The 17,473-nt window shown below is 62.3% G+C and overlaps 1 protein-coding gene across 3 annotated transcripts in view; it reads right to left on the bottom strand.

Moving 5' to 3' along the window:
• The window catches only part of CBS (cystathionine beta-synthase), a 22,376-nt gene extending 6,150 nt beyond the window's left edge, over window positions 1-16,226 (bottom strand). For 2 of the 3 annotated variants that reach the window (XM_011228960.3, XM_002922448.4), the window contains exons 1-13: window positions 15,991-16,199; window positions 12,763-12,869; window positions 11,487-11,621; window positions 11,027-11,106; window positions 10,813-10,947; window positions 10,237-10,306; window positions 8,775-8,866; window positions 7,883-8,008; window positions 7,168-7,252; window positions 6,057-6,162; window positions 4,468-4,545; window positions 4,146-4,280; window positions 3,460-3,568 (exon numbers count right to left, since the gene is read on the bottom strand). In XM_011228960.3, coding sequence (XP_011227262.2) covers window positions 3,460-3,568; window positions 4,146-4,280; window positions 4,468-4,545; window positions 6,057-6,162; window positions 7,168-7,252; window positions 7,883-8,008; window positions 8,775-8,866; window positions 10,237-10,306; window positions 10,813-10,947; window positions 11,027-11,106; window positions 11,487-11,621; window positions 12,763-12,869; window positions 15,991-16,199 — 1,467 coding nt within the window. Of the gene's footprint in view, window positions 1-3,459; window positions 3,569-4,145; window positions 4,281-4,467; window positions 4,546-6,056; window positions 6,163-7,167; window positions 7,253-7,882; window positions 8,009-8,774; window positions 8,867-10,236; window positions 10,307-10,812; window positions 10,948-11,026; window positions 11,107-11,486; window positions 11,622-12,762; window positions 12,870-15,990 lie in introns of all 3 variants that reach the window. The other variant, XM_019803002.2, reaches the window with a different exon arrangement.
• Window positions 16,227-17,473: the final 1,247 nt, after the last annotated feature.

The following is a 17,473-nucleotide window of genomic DNA, read 5'->3' as shown; positions in this document are numbered from 1 at the left end:
AAAAAAAAAATTAGGGACAAATAGGTGGAGTGGGGGGGTTTACACACAGTATTATTCTGTGGGATGCTGGAATGGACGCACTTGTCACAACCCGTAGAGCCATAGAAGACAAAGGCGGAACCCCCACCTCAACTAGCCCTCAACTCACTAACAGTGGCATACCGGTCATCCGTCACAGCAAACTGACACCAGTGCAAGACTTACAGGACACCACGCGGAGAAGGGGGGATGTGGGAACTCACGCTGCGCCGTCTGCTCAAGACAGACGATGAGAACTTGAAGAAAGAAAAAAGGCATTTGGGTCCACCCTTCAAAGGTAAATCCGAGTGACTTGCCTACACGCAACTTCATGGGAAGCATGTTTCTGACAAGATGGGAAAGAGAATTTAGGGAATATAGAACGGACAGAAGAACCAGGAAGGAAAATCAGGATGGGGGGATTGGAAGACTAGCCGTGACATGGAGACCCTGGTCCTCACTGGGAGGGAACAAGGCCGGCCCATGGTGGCCCCCGTCTCCAGGCCCTCACCCCACTCACTCCACAGTTCACCACCAGTCGACCCAGTGCCCTGGTCTAGGTGGGCCCACCCGCTCAGGAAGGGCTGCCCGGACCCTCTTCCCCTCCCCCCATGGCCAACACCCAGCTCACACCTCAGGAAAGACCTGAAATGGGGTTCCTCAGCCCAACCGCCTAGGACCCCGAAGTCCAGTGACCACAGGTCCAGAGGAAAGATGTTTGCTATCAATGAAAGGCCTAAATGGTCTCAGTCTTCGTCCCTACGTTCCTCTAGAAATCAGTCTGAGGAGGCTGTTCCATGGATTGGGCCTCCCTGGCTGTCGGGGGCCTCGTTCCCAGCACTCCACGGACAGACACCTCCCCCTCCCCGGGAGATGATGTTCGCGCAGATGGAAGGTGACCTCTCCACAAGCCGAACTCATCTGAGGCCACAATTCCCTTTGAAAGATCTTTCCGGTTTTAAATGGCCCAGAGGGAGAGTGAGGTGACACTGTGAGGTGACAATCTGGAGAGTGGAGGGAGCCCTCCCCTGCGCTGCCAGAGACGCCAACGGTGGGACCCTCCTACCACCTGGTCACGCTGCAAGGTTCTCAGAAGGGGTGTCCCAGACGGGGCGCCAGCGGCCCAGCCCAAGGGTCACTTGGTGTTAGCCACAGCACTCGGGTCATCTGTTTACTGTCCCCTTAGCCCCTGGCAACCATTACAACCATTACTTCATTCTTTGACTTCATGATTTTAACTGTTTTAAATATCCCGTATATGTGGAATCATGCAGCATTTGTCTTTCTGTGACAGGTCTTTTATGGACCCGGAGAGTCCTGTCCCCATGGCCTCCATGGCCGTCAGTCCCCTGGGAGGGGCGCAGCAAGGGGTCTCCTCCTCAGACGCGAGCTGGACAAACCCCAGGGTGATTTCCAAATCACCAGGCGCCCTTCCTAGTGGAGTCTGGTAACGGGGGCGATCTCCCCGTGAGAAGACCACATGCTCACGGGGCTGGGCGGAAAGGGTCGGCCCACACCGCTGAACCGCACACAGCGGCGCTGGTCTACGGAAACCAGCTGCCCCCGAACGCGCTCGGTGGGTCAGACGCTGGATGTGGCCAAAAAGACCACAGGGGTCAGGAGGAGCCAGGTGGTAAGGCCGCCGTGGCTCACTGCCGGTGCCCAGGCCCCAGTGGGGCAGCAGGAAGGGCCAGCACCGGGCTGAGCGGTGTGCCCAGGAGATGGGTCCCACCCAGGTTTGACCCTGTGGTCCCTGCATTCTCCTCAAGACCGGACGTGCTCGATGGAAGCCTCAACCCCTGGAGGAGGAAGACATCCTGCCTCCCTCACACCAGCCCCTTGGCACACGGAGAGGAGCAGGCCCACGGTGGGCGCTTCATGTTTCGTCCTGCCGGCCCTGTCCAGCATCTCGGTGGCAGGACACTGAAGTCCCCACACAGAGACCCTGACGGTCCTGAAAGCAGCAGAGCTCACGGGGGCCCGGGCCCTGGCCACGCTCTGAAGGTCAAGGCGTGCCACAATGTCTGACTTGGCCTCTGAGGGACGGAACAAAACAGACTTGGGCATCAGGTGGCGGCCACCAACTCTGTCAGCCTGAGAACACGCACGGAAAACCGAAGCCACCATCAGAGCAGACCCCCCAGCAGTGACAGGCAGAGGAAGCACGCTGGCTCACGGAAGCTCGTGGCATGGGTATAGCCACTCCCCGAGGAAGGGGCCAGGCGACCACAGATCAACCCCAAAAGGCCCAAGATGCAATGGAGCGGGAAGGGGACAGACGGTGTGCGGCCCACCACGGACGGATGACCAAACACTATGCTGTGGGAAAGCAGCCGGACACGTGGCGCGCACGGCGTTGGCACAAGCGAGGCTGTGGCACACATGCCACCTGTGGGGGCAGGAAGTGCACAGCTCCCACGGTGCTGGGGGTCAGGGAGGAGTGCGGGAAGCCCTCGGGGTGACTGGTGATGGTGTCATGAACTGTGACATGAGACGTGTGGAACGTGCCCACCGTGTGGCAGTTACACGTCCAGAGACAGATGGGAAGAAACTCAACAGCAGGTGGCAATGGGACTGTGGACAGGTTGCCAGTGCTCAGCCAGGCTGGCCAGACACTCATGTGTGACGCCGGGCTAAGGGGGCTCACACAGGAAGCACACTCGTGTGCTAGGTGCTCTCGGGTGTGACGGGGGCAGTGGCTTGGGGGGCCACGAGGGCTGTTTGCGCAGAGGCCAGCAGGAGGGGTGAGGCGGGAAGGCCCCGGGAGCGCTGGCAGCGGGAGTGCTCACGGCTGGAGGAGGCAGGACAGGCGGACTCGGAGGAGTGGGGCGGGGGGGGAGTTCCAGCAGGGGTGGTCCAGGCTGGGGCCCTCTCCCGGGGGCAGCTTGGCGGGAGGGGGGCTCTGCAGGGCCCGAGAGGTGGTGGAAATGGGAGAAATACTCAGATTCTGGAGAGCCTGCAGCGGGGGGTGGGGCAGCACATTCAGCCCCGGTTTGGGCCTGACCCCTGGCCTCTCCCGAGCCGCACAACCAACAGCCCACCTTCCTCTTGCTGCCAGCTGGAGGCCGACGCGCTCCTGAAACGGCGCGGGGCCCAGGGAGAGGGGACGCCCGAGTCTGCCACCTCAGGGCCTCGGAGAGCAGCGTGCTCTGCCCCGCCTGTTGAGGGGCCCATCACGGTCTCAGGACGCCCCCCCGGGGTCCCCCCAGCCCCGTCGCGTCTCCTTGAATGTTCCAGTTCTCGCTAGAAAATTGGGCCTGCCAGGTATTCCTCATGAGCGCGCCCAGGAAGGGCACGGGCCCCATGTTACGGGCACGGTCGTGCTGACAGAGGCCCGGCTTGCTCCTGACCGCCGGGGTGGCCGCCCCGTCCCGACGTGCAGGCTGCGTGGCGCCCTGCCTTCGAGGCGGAGCCTACAGTTGAGCCCCGCGGCGCTCGTACCTGTTTGAACTGCTTGTAGATGACTTTCCGAACTTGGTCTGACGGCTGGACCTTCCCGGCGAGCAGGGACGACAGCATGTTCCCCAAGGTCACCATCCCCAGGATCACCCTGGGAAGCAGGGGACAGGGTCAGGGGTCAAGGTGGGCACCCCTTCCCTCCCCAGGCAGAATATGCCCACACCCACCCTCAGCATCGGAGGGTGCCCTTCGGCCAAGCGTGCAAATGCTCTTAGCATTCACCCAGTACGTGCTGGGCCTACGTGCCGCAGAGACTGCAAACCAGTGGGTCCCCTGGGTGCTTCCATCCTGACCACTGTCCAGGCCAACCAACTCGCTGTCCCCGGGACAGGGACTTTGGGGGCTGGCACTGGGATAGTCTCGGAGCTGGGCACGCGCGTCATCTGTGCGCACCTGCGTGGCCTGCAGGGCTGGACGTGTCCTCCACCACCCGCCTCTGTGTGCACGGCGACAGCGCGGTAGGGCGAGAGCGGCCCCGCACCGCAGCAGTTAACGTGGCCGGCTCCCCGCCCCGGAGGGTGCTCAGGGGGCCCACGTCCATCGGGCCACCCACTGCTCGGCACAGCTGTATGCACAGTGGCCACCGCCGCCCTGTCCACATGGGTCCCTGCGGCTGCCCCGTCCCGGAGTGCGGAGCGCAGCCCTGGATGGGGGTGGCAGACACTGACCCTGACTCGTCGACCACGGGCGCCTGGTCGAAGCCCTTCTCGCGCAGGATCTCGATGGTGTGCTCGCAGGTGACCGTGGGCAGCACGGTCAGCGGCGCCGACAGGCTCAGCTCCTGAACTCTGAGGTGCCACCACCTGCGGGAGAGCAGGGCGGGCCGTGAACTGGGAGGCGGGAGGCGGGCACAGATGGGGCCACTGCGAGGGTCGTCACACTGGGAGGCCGCAGAGATGGCCAGGCAGCTGTGGGCCACAGCAAGGTGCCCTGGGTGCCAGGAGCACGTGTCCTGCGGCCACATGGGGGACTTCAGAGGGCGGTCCTCACCACGGCTTGGTCACCATGAAGTCCTCCTCCTTCAGGAAGCCCTTCTGCAGCATCCACTTGTCACTCAGGAACTTGGACCTGCGGGCATCAGGAAGTCACCAGGGTCCAGACGGAGGGTCTCACCACCCCTCCCTCCGCCCACATGGAGGGGGACACGGTGAGCTCTCAGAAAGCCATGGTCCAGCAGAGACCCCACGTGGCTGAGGCTGCAGGGCGAGGCCCGGAGGGCAGACCTGGGAGACCCCAGCAGGGACCTGACGGGGGCACCTGGTCAAGCAGCGACCTATGTCTCTGTCTGAAGGAGCACAGGGCACGGGAGGTTCTGTCCCCAGACCTGAGCCAGCAGGCCCCTCGTGGCTCCCGGGGCCATCTTCCCCAGGCCCCATCCTGTCACTCCGGGAGAGGCACAAAGCGAGCACGGTCCTCCTGAGGGTGAGGAACAGCAGCCCCGCCACGGGCTTCCCGCCACGGAACCTGCCCTGAGCAGGCAGCCAGAGCGCCCAGAACGGCGAGCACATGACCCGCCGCCGGGCGGGCAGGACACTGAGCTAGACGACCTGCTCCAGCCCCCATCTGACCATCTCCATGACACACCTACACATGGCCCACACCCGCCCCTCCTCTCACACCCGCCCCTCCTCTCACACCTTCATCTCTTTCACCTCTCACCCCCACCCCTCCTCTCACCTTCACCTCTCACCGGGCCACCTCACACCCGCCCCAGCTCTCACACCTTCACCTCTCACGCCCGACCCTTCTCTCCTATCTTCTCTCTCCTTCGGATTTTACCATCCACACGCTCTCACACACAACAGGCCCGCCAAGCTCATGGGGGTCAGGCATTCTTAGTGGGTAGGTAGGCAGCCCAGCTCCAGGCAATGTGGCAACAGGAACCCAGACATGAATCACCCCACCCCGGGAAACCAACGTGGCGTCCCCACAAGGAGCAGCTGAATGCACCAGAGATGCGTACCCCACGGCTCCCGGGCTGTGGGGGATATTGTGAGGGTTTGGTGGGTTGGGGGGGGTCTCTAGATCCCTGCCCCCCCCCCGAATCCTGCTGCAGAGCAACTGGGCCCATAAGCAGAGCCATCAGCCCAGAAGCCACCAGCAGGACCTACGGGCTTCAGAGCCGGGACACAAAGTGCACAAACGCTCGCACCATCGGGCCTGAAGGGGCCTCGGAGGCCACTGGTCAGACATTCCACAGCAGATGCTAAGGGGCCATGTGACCCCAGCCAGGGATCTCCTCAGCCAGAGGGAGGATGAAGCTGCGGGGCGAGTGGGGGAGGGTAGCATCATCCTCACCCTCCCTCGGCTGATCTGTCAGGCCCAGACTTTAAATGCTTCTAGACGACCCAAGGTAGGGATGAGACAGGCTGAAAAACCGTGAACTCCTGACACATGGAGGGGAACCCAAGGGCCAGGAGGGTGGAGGCAGAACCTGCCGGGGTCCTGCGGACCCCCTCCCTCCCACTTTTTGCTGTCAGAGGTCAGGGGAGGCCCGGCGGCGGGCCACGAGAGCACCTGGGGAAGCGCTGGATTCGGAAGGACGGGGCGACGCGAGCAGGGCGAGGGGCGCGTCTCACATGTAGTTGCGGACGGAGTCGGGCAGGATCACCACGCAGCGCTGGCCCTCCTGCAGCTCCTGGGCAGCCTTCACGGCCACCGACACGGCGCTGCCCGCACTGCCACCTGCGGAGTGGGTCAGTGAGTGTGCACGTGCGTGCGTGCCCGGACCTGCTCTGGATGGGTCCTGGGGAACCGTCAACAGTGGCTGCCTCTGCAGGGAGGGGACCCCACTTCTCACTGCACCCTGCCTTCTTCTCTCACCCACTGAGCTTCTCATCCGCCTGGGCTTTCATCACTCAACCCTCCCCCCAGGGAAACCCAGAGACCCCACAGCAGGGTTTTACAGAGCAGGTGCACTGCACGTCCCCTCTGTCCCTAAGTCCCCGGGGATCGAAATCAAGCTGCTTCCCTTGGGGACCCTGGGGGCTGCGAGAGCGGACAGCTGGCGAGGAGTGTTTTCCCACCGCCTTCTGCCCCCGGAGGCCCGTGTGACGGACACCCTGCAGCCTCTCCAGGGCGTTCCCAGCACCCTGTCCCGGCCGGGGACCCCAGTCGATGGTGAACCCCCCGCCTCCAAGGTCAGTGCTGGGTTTGACTGAAAACACAAGTGTCCTGAGAGGTTTGGCCTCGCCCCCAAATACCCCTGCATGGCTGATGGCATTGCCAAGACACGTCTCACGGTGGCGCCAGGTGGGAGGCAGACGCCCATCTCACGGCCAGACCCCACTGCCTACGACGGCCGAAGCACGACAGCAGCGGCTACTTCCTCTTCCTGCCAAGCTACTGGGGACTGCTATGTCCCCAGGCCCCTCACCTCTCACGCTCTGTCCCTTCTTGGTCTGCCACACCCCTGTTCTCAGACCGTTCAACACAGAACACAAAGCATGTGGATCCTAGGGACCCAGAAACATTGACCCAGAGCTCTGGCCACGTTCCGGAAGGGCACCCGCCCCGCGGCCTCCTGCCCTCGCCCGTGAAAACGATGGCCCCCCGAAGGGCAGGCAGGCGGACGGCACCAGAGAAGCACAGCCGCCGCGGTCCCGCAGCCTCAGGACGAGGTGTCTTATGCGTTTGGACCGGAAGTGGGCAGACGGCAAACGTGCACCCCGGTGCCCGCGCCCCACTCACCACACAGCAGACCCTCCTGTGCAATCAGCATGCGGGCGAAGGTGAAGGACTCCTCGTCATTGCTCTTGAACCACTTGTCCACCACCTGCAGACAGGACCCACGCCAAAGGCTCTGGAGGGCTCGGGCCCTGGTGAGGTGGGGCGCGGCCCACCGCCGTGTGTATCACCTCACAGATGCCCTTGGTGCGGGAGACCGTGACCCTCAACGGACGCGGCCTGGCCCCACGTGTGGTATGGGATTCTCACGTGTAAAACCTGGCACTTTCTCCCTCTCCCTGGTCCAACACGTTCTGCCTCTGGCAACTAGAACTGTCGTCCAGCCCCCAGCACTGCCGTATGTCCCCGCCAGGTCACTCTAGACCCCTCAGATGGAAGCACCCTCTAAGCTCCCTCTAAAGCGCCTTGTCCGGGGCCCTTCTCATTCAGCTGGCTCACCTGCCCTAAGCACCTGGAGCTCCCTCCCTCTGCGGGGGCCTGGTGTGCACACAAAGCTGGATCTGTGCCACCGGCCACGTCAGCGTCTCTGCCCAGCAGGCCACGGCACACACTTGATAAGGGGCCGCCTGCTAACCAGCCTTGACCGCCAAGGCCACGCTTTGCCCACCTGCCTGCGCGGTGCTCACTTTCCCGCTCCCCCTCCATGGGAAAGCCGGTTCGAGGATGCACGTCCGCGAGGGCTGGAACCCCGCAGGGGACGCGGCCTGGCTCTACCTACCGTCCGGTCCAGCACCGTGGGGATGAAGTCATAGCCGATCCCCTCCACCTCGTACAGGGTCTGCTCCGTCTGGTTCAGCTCCTCGGGCTCTGCGAGGATGGAGCCCTCGGGATCCACCCCGATGATCTGCAGAGGGGGCGGCCGCAGGGCCGGAGGTGGGCGGAGGTCTTGTCTGGCCACGCCTGGCTTTCATTGGGGTGGCCGATCCGGCCCCAAGCAAGCGCCTGATAAAGATCGGGCCCTGGGGCATGGGCCTCATTCCCGGGCCTCAGGACAAACTGGAAACCCAAGAACTCAGGCCCTGAGTGTTGGGGAGATTCCAGGGTAAACATTCACCCCAGGGCACTCAGAGGGGATGGCATGGGGGTGGGGGAGCCTCCCAGGGGAGCACCTGAGGAGCAGGGCGCCCCAGGAGAGCCCTGACTGCCCCATGGGGACAGCTGGTGCCTGTGGGGACAGCGGGCAGAGAAATGAACCCCCCACCTGGATGTTCCAACGAGCCCCTCCCCAGGTCCACACTTAACTCCAAGCCCAGACACCTCCCCAGGGGCGGCACACGCGGGACCCGAGCCCGAGAGCTTAGAGCTCCTGCAGCAATCCTCGGAGGCCACCCGAGCCAACTGTCCCCCCACCAGAGCATTTGGGCGCACAGGTCATGGGCCACTCCTGGACAGGTACAGACACACACACTGTCCTGGACACAAGCCGTAAGCAGGAGTGTCAGGACGGGGAACTTTCAGCTCTAAAGCAGAGGCCACTCTGGGAGCCCGATGCCCAGAGCTTGGGGATTCCGCCTCCAGCTGCAGTTGAGGCCGCGTCGGGGCCTGCGTCTCCGGGCAGGGCAGGTGCCCGCATGCCCCCACCGCCTGTCCGCAGCCACTGGGTCACTCACTTTGCACCCTGGGCATTTCTCCTTCAGCTTCCTGGCGATGCCCGTGATGGTGCCGCCCGTGCCCACCGAGGCCACCAGCATGTCCAGCTTCCCTGATGGGAGAAGCTGCGTCAGGGAGAACACCCGCAGGCCATAACCCAGCGAGCCCAGCACGCATCTTTAAGATTGTATGTATCTATCTGCGAGAGAGAGTGCACTGGGGCCGGGGGGGGGGCGGCTAAGGGAGAAGCAGACGCCCCACTGGGCAGGGAGCCCGACGTGGGGCTCGATCCCAGGACCCTGGGATCAGGACCTGAGCTGAAGGCAGACGCTTTACCGACTGAGCCCCCCAGGCGTCCCCCCCCCTCCGTGCTTACTAACGAGTGAAAACATAACTACAAATGAAGGCTGGTTATGGAAAAGTTCCAGAGAAACTATTCTCCTCTTTCAACAGCCTTTCATTATGATGCTAGATCTTTAAAAAAACATTCACAGCAAGTGACCCAGCGGGCATTTCGGGCCTGGCTGGCGGACACACGGCCACAGAAACCCCGGGCGGGCATGCAGAGGCACAGGCAGGACTCGCTGCGGCGGCTGCCCCAGGGGACGGGGACCAGGAGGCTGAGGGGCGGCCTACGGGTCAGGTTTGGGGCGTGACTGCGGAAGGTGAACTATAAAGGAGACAGGAGGAACCCCTCAGGCTCGGCTCAAAGCTCACCGGCTCTCACGGCGCTGGGCCCGAGCCCAGCCCACTCAGACACCCGCAGACAAGTCCACGCGGGCATGCGTGCCGAGGCACAGGCTCGCTTTTGCAGACAAGAGCATTCTCACGCGGAAAAGCAGGCCGAGCAAATGCCCAGGGCCCACCGCCGGGCTCCCGTGCCCTGAATGAGGCTGTGCCCAAGCCCACGCCAGCCTGATTCCACGCAGGAAGCCAGCAGGGCCCATCGCCCCCGAGTCTCCCTCACGGCTCTTCGGGAAACAGCCCACCGGAAGGTACCGCCACGGCCCCTCCGGACCTTGGCTCTGAAAGTGCGGAAAGGCTCCAAGGAAGCTCGTGTCCGTACACAGAGTACACCAAGCACGGGGGCCACCACCCGGGTCAGATCAGGGCTCGATGCCGAGTGCCCTTCCACGGCGTGAAGCCCAGGGACACGTCCAGCACCGGGCTGGGACACGCACGTTCCCTGCACTCAGGAACCCCTGCAGGTCTGGAGGACACATGCTGGGCACACGAACAGGACTACATGATCTGCGAGGTGTCAGAGGAGAGGCAAAGGCAACGCCCGAGAAAGCACGATGAGGGAGAAAACCTCTCTAGGAGGATGCTCTGGAGAGCACGTCACAGAGAGGGGATATTTGAGTTGGGTTTTGACGGAGGAATAGGAGTTCACCAAGGAGAGGGTAAGTGACTCGCACGCTCCCAGGTGAGCAGGGGGAGGTGCCGTCAAGACGGACAGGGGGACAGGACGGAAGTACACACCCTCGCACTGCTGCAGGATCTCCTCGGCGGTGCTGTCGTAGTGAGCAAGGGGGTTGCTGGCGTTGCGGTACTGCGGAAAGACGACGCCGTCAGACACACGGAAGGGACGACGCCGCAGGGCAGGAGGCACGCAGCTCGGAGCCCGAGGGGAGCCCGGCAGCTCCGCTGAGAGCGGCCAGGGGTACGGGCAGTTTTAGGGCCTCACCAGGCACAAAACATTAAATCCAGCTCTCCCGAAATACCTGTGCTTTCCGAATGAACCCACAGGGAATTGAGGGAGGCAGGGAGCTTCCGGTGGAAAGGTTTTTATGGTTTTACCCGTACAGAGCACCTCCGGGGTCCACTGCACAGGCCGTTGCGGCCCAGGGCTGAGCCCTCGAAGCCGGCAGAGAAGGCAGAGAGCCAAAGGCTTGGCTGACGCAGCCAGCCACCCGCCACAGTGCCTGAGCAGGCCGGGAGACGCCGCCGCCAGCGTGCCGGGCACCTCTGCAGCCCCTCCTGCCGCCAGTGTGGCACCCCCACCCTGACAGAGGCCCCCACCTCTGAGGGCACGCCTGCCCCCAGACCCCGGCTCACCTGGTCCAGGATGTGAGAGTTGGGGATCTCGTTCCACAGCCTCCACGCCACTCCCACGTGAGACTCGGGGGAGTCAAATCTGGCAGTGGTGGGCGTCCTCACGATCTCCGCCCCCAGGGCCCGCAGCACGTCCACCTGCAGAGGACACCGAGGCCTGTGTCTCCCCCAGGCCTGGCGCATAGGGGCGGCCCCGGGACAGGACCCCTGCCCCCACCTTCTCCATGCTCATCTTCTCCGGCATCACGATGACGCAGCGGTAGCCCTTCACGGCAGCAGCCAGGGCCAGCCCGATCCCTGGGGACAGGGCGCAGGGTGAGACACGGCCGCGGCGCCCGCCAGGCCCCTCCCCAGATGTCTGTGACCGGTGCCGCAGCCACGAAGGCCCAGGAGACGGCATTCCGGAGTCCAAAAGGGCCTGATGTCACCCCCTTCTGCCTCGGAATGAGGGCGTCAGGGCAGGGAATGCCAGAGGTAGAAATGCAAAGGCCAGCGTGCCCACAGAGCAGCACATGACGCCTGGCGCCTCCAGCTTGTCCTGGGCCCCCGCCCCCACCCCGGACACGTACACCGGGTGCTGAGCAAATGGTCAAGGGAAGAGGCCGGCCGGAGAGGCCAGCACGCAGCAGCAGGTCGCCCCAGGCGGGGGGACCCTCCTGGCCTGTCCCAACACCCACCAGTGTTCCCAGACGTCGGCTCAATGATGGTGTCCCCGGGCTTCAGTGTCCCAGCCCGCTCGGCGTCCTCAATCATCCGCAGGCTGATACGGTCCTTCACACTCCCACCCGCGTTGAAGAACTCGCACTTGGCCACTGGGAGCCGAGGATGAATCATGGGAGGAGGAGACCCCCGCCCCCAACCCATCCCTGATGCCCCCTGCAACCCCGTACTCTGACACAGCCAGGAGTGAGGGCAGGCACAGTCTTTGCTGGTTCTGCACACCAGCCCCTCTCCATTCCTGCCTCCCGCCTGCGCCCGGAGGAGGGGCTGGCCCACTGGGAAACGCCCACCTGCCCATCCACCTGCTGTGAGTGAAGGAGAACAAGGCCCCCGAGGAGCCCCTGCTGGGTGGATGGGCCAGGAAAAGCCTCTGCGGGGGAGCACAGTCCCGACAGAGACTTGTGGGACATACGGCAGACGGCTGATGTGAGCCCTACACCCCCCTTAAAGCAGGACAGATGGCCCCTGGGTCACGGCCCTGCCCTGTCCCACTGGGACCTGCAAATGTTCCATGCCTGCCTCCCATCATCCTCCTCACTGGGAGAAGCCCCTCACCCAGGGACACAGGGCTCTCCTGTGTTCTCCCCGACCCCATCTCCACTCTTCTTTCCTGCGGAAGGGCTCCCTCCCATCTCTTAAAAACACGCAGTGTGGGGGCGCCTGGGTGGCACAGCGGTTAAGCGTCTGCCTTCGGCTCAGGGCGTGATCCCAGCGTTATGGGNCAAAACACAGTTTGTAAAAGGAAGGGTGGATGGGCTGGCCTACGGTAACATGGGCACACCGCCTCCTGCCCGGTTTGTCCTGATTTCTGAAATCCAATCACCGGACGGACTTACCCCCTACAGCCAGGCAGCGCCCCTGGTGGGCCAGTGTGCGCCTGGGTGATGGGCGGGAGCTCCCAAACGCCTGACCGTTTGGCAGGCCTGCGCCCTGGGAACCTTCCAGGTCCCACACTTGAATCACTCACTGGCGTCATTCTAACTAGCCCGTGGGAAGGCCGGCGCTGACTGAAGCAGGGATCCGAGCTGACCAACATTCAGGCCCTGCCCAGGCTGGCCCCGTCACGCCGACACGTCCCCCTGCTGGGCCGGATACGGCCTGGGACATCCACTAGCCAGCTTGTTTCATGGCCCCTTTGCCCCTCACGAGGGTCCCAGGGGTCCACCCCCACATCCCTGGGCCCACCGAGCCACCGCCGGGCCAAGCACCGGACAGAGGACGCCAGGTACTCACGGAGCTCACACTTCAAGCCAAACTTCTTCCCAATCTTGTTGATTCTCACCATGGGGGTATCCCCAATTTTCTTCAGGATATCTGGCAAGATTTGGGGGGATTTTGCCCTGAAACAGAGGAGTCCATGATTATCCGGGCTGGGCGGTCCAGCGCGTTGTTTTAAGTGAATCAAGAAGCAAATCAAAGAACTTGCTTTACTGGGATGTGAGTGACGACACGAACCTCGCGCAGGGTGAAAGGTCACAGGCACATTCACACACGCGTGTGCACACACACGTGAGGACGCACGCGAGCCGACAGGAGTGAACCCGTCTGTAGCTCAGCTCGTGGTCAGCTGCGCCAAGGTCATGTCCTGGGCGGCAGGAGCCGGTGTCACAGGGCGGCAGGGACGCGGGACCTCTGTGTGGTTTCTGCTACTCGGCTGCATTATTTCCAAATAAGAAGTTGCAGTAACAGCACTGACTTCCCCAGGTCCTGGGCGATCTGCTCAGAAGGTCTTTTCTGGGGACCCTTACTTCCTTCCCTCTTTCAACCCGACCCCTAGGATTCCTCCTTTCCTCGTCTTTTCCTTGATGAACAAACTGGTGACAACCGTAGAGCCCCCAGACCCCCAGGCTGCTGGTCTGCCCACCAGGCCAGGGACAGTGGCTACAAAGGGTGTGTATCGGACACCTGGCATCGTGCAGAGAATGTCAGGCCCAGGCGGCGTGAAGCACCAGGCGAGACAAAACCACACAGACCTCGGGGAAGTCCCTGGTGCCCTTGGGGTCAAGGTCAGGATGAACTCCCAGGGGGACCTCCAGCTCAGTGTGGGTTTCCGTATCATGGACCAGCTGTTCCCCTTCACATTCTAGTCACTGGCTCCCTCTGCCCCTTCTTCCACCTGGGGACAGGTGACAGGCAGGTGTGGACAGCCCAGTTGGCATGTGTGCGAACCACGATACGCACATTTCCTGAAGTGCCCCCGAGAAGTTTCCTCCATCCTCACCCACGGGGACTGATGCCAATTCCACACCCCCTTTCCGTCTGCGCCACGGATGTGAGCACGAATATTCACCTGGGAATATGCACCACTGACCTGAGCTTTGAGAAATCAACAGCTTCCTACGCCCTTGGCTGTCTAACATACATTCCAGGGCTCTCAGACTTCAGTGCCCACTGCTCCAGGAACCTGTGAGCACCAGACTCCTGCCCCATGCCAGCCCCAGCAGGCCCAGCTTCCCAGGGGGTCCGGAGGCACTAGGGCGGCAGCATTCCACCCCGGGCACCCCAAACAGGCCTCCACCCACACAGACAAGCTGGAACTCAGCCTCCACCACAGCCTTCCAGGAGGCTCAGAGGGAGAGGGACACCCCGGGGCAGGCCGGAGGCAAGCTCAGCAGAGAGGCAGTTCCCAGGTGCTGGGCTGAAGGGAAAGCCTGGCTGGGGGCAAAGGGCTCCCGGCCTTGGCCTTGGAGGGAGGCCAGGCCCTCTGGGGGAGGGTGGGGGTTGATTCATTAACTTGTCAAAGGGACAGAGGTAAACAGCTGCCCCCGAATCATCCTGTCCCCAGCAGGGACTGAGGCGGGCAAGGAGGATGAGTCCCCCGCTAATCTGGGCAGGTGAACTTGGGGTTCCTGATTCAGCACCAGGCCTTGGGGGCATACCCCCTCTCCCACAGAAGCTTACGTGAAGTGATCAGGAGCCGGGGATAGAACTGAGCAGGGACCGGCCCGGAAGCGTCAGGAGGGCAACCCCACCAACTTCTGATAAAGTGTACTCCTTACCAGGGCTTGTCTGCCCCTCCCCTCGCCGCTGCGCCCACCCTGGCTGTCCTCCCAAGCCCATTCCACCTGGGAACCATCTAGAATCCCATCCCCCAGGTGTCCGTGCGGCTGGCACCTTCTGCCCATCCAGACAGGGCCCGAGGCACCTCGTGCCCCCTCCTCTACCGAGCCCCAGCACACCTGTGCCCTCACCATGAAGCTCCCCGGGGCACCTTGGTCTTACATTCTCCCAGCAGGTCAGCCCCAACACCCTCGGAACTGTGGGCCTGAGCTGGAACGAGCGTCCCATGGGACAGCGACCCCTTATGGGTTTTTAAGGGGGTTAATCAGGCCAGTATGGGACGTGCAGGTGTAACACTATTTACAACCCAAGTAAGAGAGCATCCTTTCCACCCCACCTTTCCGAGTTAGACCTCCGGAGCCCTCAGGAACCTGGGTCTGTCTCTGCTGCCCCGCTGCCCACTCCCCCACCCCGAAACTACGCCCCAGCCTCACACGGCCCTTCTGTCCCCGGCTCCGCTTTGCTTGGGAAGTGAGGGTTCTTCCCGTCCGGCCATCGGCCAACGTGCCTCCTCAGCTCTTGGGACTGAGACATGTTTAAAGTTTGCAGCTTCTGGATTTGTACATTTTTAACATCCCTAACTATCAGCACCTCCCTCCACCCCTTGCATCTGGTGTTCAAACCGGGAATCCCAAGCACTGAGACAGCAGCGTGTACGGGATAAAAATCAAACACCTGAGAGCATGTTCTCTGCCTTATCTGTTCTACTTCCAGAGATGACACCAAGGACAGAAAGCTTAGAGCACTCCAGTTTTATCACGGGACGGGGACTTTTGTCTGTTGTTTCCTTTCCCACAGACAGACCTGCACCTACAATAGGTTCTCGTTAAAGATGCCGTTTTCTACTGATAGTTTCACAAGAGATCGTTGCAAACATCTAAATACTCAACAGGGAGCTTAACAATTCCTCACGCAACGGTCTCGGCCCAACCACGAAGAGAGCCCACTGCAGGAAAGTATCTCATGATCACAAGTGTTCATCACCTAAAGCAGAAAAGCGCAGGCGTGTTTCTCGTGACTGGAAACCTGCAGGCTCGCCTCCCTCACGGGGGAGCAGCCAGGGGAGCGGGGCTAGAAACCTCCCTTCCACCGGTCGCTCCACNACTCCACGTCTGTGACTGGGGCACATCCCATTACCCACTCAGCATCGGCTCCCGCTGGGCACTGATCTAGGGGCTGGGCTACAGTGCAAACAAGCCTTGGCCTCTCTGAGCCTCGGGCCGCTCGTCCCCACGGCGCCCCCCGCCCCAGCTCACCACCCCTCCAGAGTGATTACGAGGGGGGGACCACACCTCAGGTCTACACGGCTCTGTGGCTTCCAGGGAACCAGCTCCTCCCTTCAGGGTAACGGACAAACCGGCTGGAATCGGGAACTGGCTGGAATCGGGAACCGGCACTTACAGGGCGGTGTGGTGATGCGGAGAGTCACTGACCGGCCTGCCCAGCTTCCAGGAGCACCTGCTCGGGGCGTCGGGACGGATCCACTGGTGCTCCTTGGCTTCCTTGTCCCCCGCGGGCCCCTTCTCCAGGCTCCCTTTCCCCAGGTGTGCCCCTGAGAGGTGGGGGCACGCTGCAGACCCCGCTTCTGCTTGGGGTGTCTCGGAAGGCATGCTGCGATCTGGCAAAGGCAGGGGAGAGACTCAGTCGGTTGAGGCCGATTCTCACCACCTGCTGGAGAGCCTGCCTTGCTGTTCCTGGACCTGGGGAACTGGGCTCACCTGCCCCCCCCGGGGGGGGGCTCCACCCACTCAAACTGCCCGACAAGAACGAGCGCCAAGTGCCGCACCAGCTGCTGTGCACGGTCTGCGGGTCCTCGACAGGTGACACACAGAACCACCCTGTGAGCCAGCGTCCCGCTCCCAGGCGTATATCGGACACCCGGGCAGAGGCGTGCGTGCACCACGGCCGCGGCAGCACGGCTCGCAAAGGGCAACACGTGGAACAACCCAGTGCCCACCGCAGACAAAGGGATGAACCAGACGCACAGATCCACTCAACGGAAATATTCGGACATAAAAAGGTGAGAAAGTTTCACACTTTTTTTCGATATGCGGGGGGGAAAACGTTCCTATGTGGAGGTGACAGGTATCCTACTTGACTGTGATTGTTTCACAGTGTAGACATCAAACCCAAACACCAAGTTGTAGAAAGGGCTTCTGTCTTGAATGGCATCCAGAGGGCAGGTCTCGTTAAAAAAAAAACCAAAAACCAAACCAAACAAACAAAAAAACCCGTCAGGGGCACCTGGGTGATGCGGTCAGTCGAGTGTCCAACTCTTGATTTCAGTTCAGGTCGTGATCTCAGGGTCATGAGATCAAGCCTCAGGTCAGGCTCGGCAGGCAGTGGGCTTGGGATTCTCCTCCTCCCTTCGTCCCCCCCCCCACATGTGCATCTCTCTCCAACACAAGCAGGCCACCTGGGTGGCTCAGTCACTTCTCCTTCTCCCTCTGCCCCTCCCCCCACTCAAGTGTGCGCTCGCTGGAGCTCACTCTCTCAAGAAAAAAAAACCAAGTTGCACACCTTAAACAAAGTTGACTCTTGAACAATACGGAGGCAGACAGAAGGGAGGGAGGGAAGGGGGTGGGCTCGCTGGGCTGCAGCCCTGCCTTGCTCCTTTAGGGTGACAACCAGCAGGCACCCCCCTCATCTTCGGAGACACTGGGACTAGCTGAGCCCCTCTTCTGCCGCCGTCTGCCATTTCTCACACTGACCAGAGGATGCAGCCCAGCTAAATCCGCACCGATCACCGAGAACCCCCCACAGCGCAAATGCTGAAGGGAGACGGGACAGCTGCACACGCGAGGCAGGTCCTGCGTGCAATCCCGGATCAGTGGAAACGAAGGGGGTGTGAGTAAGCACGGACTCCAGTGGAGTCCTGTTCGCC

Source organism: Ailuropoda melanoleuca, chromosome 1 (genome assembly GCF_002007445.2).
Source record: "Ailuropoda melanoleuca isolate Jingjing chromosome 1, ASM200744v2, whole genome shotgun sequence".
Taxonomy (NCBI): Eukaryota; Metazoa; Chordata; class Mammalia; order Carnivora; family Ursidae; genus Ailuropoda; species Ailuropoda melanoleuca.
This window is presented reverse-complemented; position numbering and strand designations above follow the sequence as displayed.